At 41.0% G+C, this 4092-nt stretch overlaps 1 protein-coding gene across 1 annotated transcript in view; it reads left to right on the top strand.

Annotated features, from left to right (window-relative positions):
• Positions 1 to 1453: 1453 nt before the first annotated feature.
• sla1a (Src like adaptor 1a) overlaps positions 1454 to 4092 on the top strand; it is a 4799-nt gene continuing 2160 nt past the window's right edge. Inside the window, exons 1-5 of the mRNA XM_083900219.1 lie at positions 1454 to 1549; positions 1934 to 2025; positions 3360 to 3462; positions 3600 to 3686; positions 3856 to 3959. Coding sequence (XP_083756345.1) covers positions 1953 to 2025; positions 3360 to 3462; positions 3600 to 3686; positions 3856 to 3959 — 367 coding nt within the window. The 5' untranslated portion in view covers positions 1454 to 1549; positions 1934 to 1952. The remainder of the gene's footprint in view (positions 1550 to 1933; positions 2026 to 3359; positions 3463 to 3599; positions 3687 to 3855; positions 3960 to 4092) is intronic.

The raw sequence follows: 4092 nt of genomic DNA, 5'->3' as shown, positions 1-4092 counted from the left end.
AAGACATAATCTACATGGTGACCTTGTATGTATTTTCATCCAAAGCCGATGAAGACTTCCTTCCTTCTTTCTTTGCAGCCACGTCAGTTCACGTTCCTGGCATCTGACACCAGTTGCTGCCCAACAAACCACACAAGCTTTTCTTACCTTTAGCTAGAAAAAAAAAACTCTTCTCATCAGCCAATTACACACACACACACATACTGTGTACATTCACTCACATAACCAGAGCCTCAGAAATGAGGTTCTGCCTCGTGAGGACCAAAGTATGGTCCTCATGAAGACAAATGGTCCTGACAAGGACAGTGTTTATAAAGAAGAAGTCCTTGAAAGGTAGCACACACACACACGCACACACACACACTCAGAGGGCAGGAAGCCCACAAAAAGCACAGCCAGCTCAGTGTTTTCTCACAGTGTGTCTGCACTACACTTAAAAATGAAAGAAATGAAAAAAAAAACGCTGGTAAATGAAAGCAGTGTTTTTATGATTTATGGATAAGATAAGTTTGCGTAAACAACGTGAAATTGACTTAAACGGTCTCATGTTGCTGTTTTTAAGATGGAAATGTGGCAGGAGTATCGTGGTCTGGAGTGAAATAATCCAGATTTTTTTTGATATGGATGGAAAATATACTGTGTCAAGAAATTAAAACATTTCAAATGTAGCCGTTGGACGATAAGCGACCGATGGGTCCCTCGGCGCACTTGACTCTTCTTTGTCTGCTTTCCCTTGCTTCTGCGTCGTCTAGACACATGTTTTTTATGCCGATAATCACATGTGGCAGCTTGTCACGCACCAGACCTCTGGCTGTCCCACCGAAACATAAAATCTGTGAAATGTTGCTTCCACTGGGCAGAACTGGTTGGCTGTCTCAAAATAACATACGTACGTGTACGTGTAAATCACGTCACGACAGCTCAAGAACTCAATCTGGATTTTTTTTTAAAAATGTTTAAACTCATAATGAGAATATTTGAGAAGGAAGAGGCTCGTTCAATTACAAACCCATCTATGAGAGGGAACGTGAGCACGGGTAACTATGAAACTACTTCTTCTTTCAGAGACCTGCACTTAAACCTTTTTAGTGTATGCCATAAAATGAGAAAAATGTCTTTTAAAGTGACACAAGGAGTCAAATATAGACAAATATTCAAGCGAACAGTTCCATATCTTCTATAACCACAATGATTCTGCCGTAGATCTAAACTGAAGATATGCAACTATATCTGACATGAAAAAAAACAAACATTTTCCATGACTCTAAATATAGTCAGCTGTTGTGTGTGCACTTGTTTCATAATCTGCTGTGTGTGTCTCAGTCGTGTCGGCCCTCTTCCTCATTTCAGTACAGGAAGTGAGTGTTCTGTCAGATGCAGAGCTGCAGCTACGCTCTGTGACGGGGGGTCATTCCTGTCAACACTTTCGTGAACATGGTACTTGTCTAGTACCCGAAAACACACGCGCCGCGACCATGTCCTGTCTGGGCCAGCGTCTCTCGTTCCACACCTGATGCCAAACACAGCAGTCAAACTACAAATCCTACAGGTCAGTGTCTTCATTTACTGCTTTGACCCTGATGAAGGGCCATCTGTACTGATGGCGTGTTTATATCCCCACATATTTGATGAATCATATGTTCCGCATTCATTTTGCAACGTGGGAAGCGGATTGTGCAACATACACATTTCTACCATGTCATCACGACACTGTCTGGGTGTCAGAACATGGAGTGAGAGATGCTTCCATGGAAACTCGCGTCTGATAACATCGAGCCTCAGCTTTTCCCATTTTGCAATGAGTCTGTAAGGCGAGCGTGTGTAAAAAGTTGTGATCGTGTAGGAAGTTACAAAATCTGCGGTGCAGAAGAAGAGAGAAGTTTCATGGTTTTTTGTTCAATAAGTTGTTACATGACAATTCTTCTCACTTCAGGCTGGAGTGCATCTGGAGGATGGGGAACATGATGAGAGGACTCGCAGCCACGGACAAGATCGACGCTCAAAACCTCGGCGGCTCTCAGAAGAGTAAGATTTATATTTCTTTGTCTTAGTTTTCATTGAAATACTTGAAATAATGAATTTATATGTTCAAATGACATCATTTCAGAAACACAAATTGGAGCTGATGTGAAATGCTGGCTTTAATTTGTACCATTTGTATGATTAGGGAACACATATTCACCATTAACTAGGTGCTTACTATAATATATAAGTCGCATACTAGCCCTTTATTAGTAATCATTAACACCTTATTCTACATAACCTTATTCTACCTCTATTGCGACATGAATTAAGATTTTTCCTATACGTAAGGTGTTCATACGTGCTTAATATTTACTAATAAAGGGCTAGTATGCTGCTTATATGCATGTTAGTACCTAGTTAATGGTGAATATGTTCCCTAATCTAAAGTGTTACCAAAATAATGTATTTGAATGTTGGATTTCTAACAAGACTAATAGCAATGCACTCTGCTTTTATGAAACATTATTATTAGTGAGACGTTAGCAGCCACAGAAAGTTAGCATGTAACACATGAAAGCGTGATCGGTTTAAAGCTTAGAGCACAAGTGTCAAACTCAAGGCCCGGGGGGCCAGATGTGGCCCGCCACGTCATTTTATGTGGCCCGCGAGTGATCAATTGGTCTTAAAAATCTGTGTTAAAATAGATCTATGCTGCTGTAAGACGCGCGTTGACCATAAACTACAATTCCCACAATGCATGGCGATTGCGTTACCCGCAAAGTGGTCAAAAAAGTCACAACCCAAAACGATGTGGCAATGAACGCTAGCGGTGCGTTCATTGCCACTGTTTTTGAAGCAGTGCATGCTGAAGGTGTGTGAGATACAGACTTTTAAAACTGTTAGTTTATCAAGAGTCACCAATGCTGATAGGGTCACATCTATAATGCATCACATTTGTAACTTGAATACGTAATAAATACAGAAAGTTATTTAGTAATATGTTATGGAGTAGTTACCTTTAGTTTACATTATATTTGGTTACATTTAATTACATTTATTCTGTATGACGGTTACATCTGGCCCTTTGAGGGTGATTTTGAAGACGTGAGCATTCTGTCTATAACGGGTAAATACAAAAAATATTAGATGAACATGTAGAAGCAGTCTTTAAAACCAATAGCAGAAAATAAGGTGGGGTGAGTTCATCTGTATTTTTACTGAAATTCACACATTTCTTGCCATAAACTATACATCTCAACGTTATCTTGCATCCTGGATGTTTTAAGACTTTCATCATGATAATTCATCATCATTTCTGACAGATTTCTACACCTTGATGTGTTGTGGAAACTTGTGGAAGCATCTATCCATTTCTCAACTAATAATCTCTGCAGGTTTAGAAGACGACACGGTGGTGGTGGTGCTTCAGGACTACCCGTCCCCTGACATCAGTGCACCCATTTACAGAACGGGGGAGAAACTCCGAGTCCTCGCACAGTAAGAACACGTTTGGCGTTTTTCGTCGACGCGTCATCAGTACATTTGAGGAACGGGAAATTAGACCTGCAGATCAGAGAAGTGCTGGAAAGGTCAGCCGTGTCGATGATTCCTCTTTGTCTTTTTGTGGTGAACAGGGAGGCTTATTGGTGGAGAGTTCGCTCCGTCCAAACAGGGAAGGAAAACTACATACCCAACAGTCATGTGGCAAAAGTCTACCATGGGTAAGTTCAGAGTACAGAAATGACTTTTTTTATCTGAGCACACACTGAATTACTGACAGCAACAAATCCACTGAGACCTCTCTTGGTTTCAAGATAAGTAATAAGCGATCAATTTCAGTGTATGAACTTTCAGAGAATGGCTTTGTGTGTGTTTTTTTCTTTCCTCCAGTTGGCTGTTTGAAGGGGTGGAGAGGCAAAAAGCCGAGGAGCTGCTGCTTCTCCCCGTGAACAGAGTGGGATCCTTTCTAGTGCGGGAGAGCACCAGCGAGAGAGGTAAGAGAACATTTCAAACCGAGAGAGAGTGACTGCAGAGAAAAGTCGTGAAAAAAAGACAACAAACACAAGAGTTCAAAACAGGAAGGAAATGCTGTTTGCTGACTTGAGCATATGAATTCTAAAGGACAGA

This window comes from Microchirus variegatus (genome assembly GCF_963457635.1).
Source record: "Microchirus variegatus genome assembly, chromosome: 13".
Classification (NCBI taxonomy): Eukaryota; Metazoa; Chordata; class Actinopteri; order Pleuronectiformes; family Soleidae; genus Microchirus; species Microchirus variegatus.
This window is presented reverse-complemented; position numbering and strand designations above follow the sequence as displayed.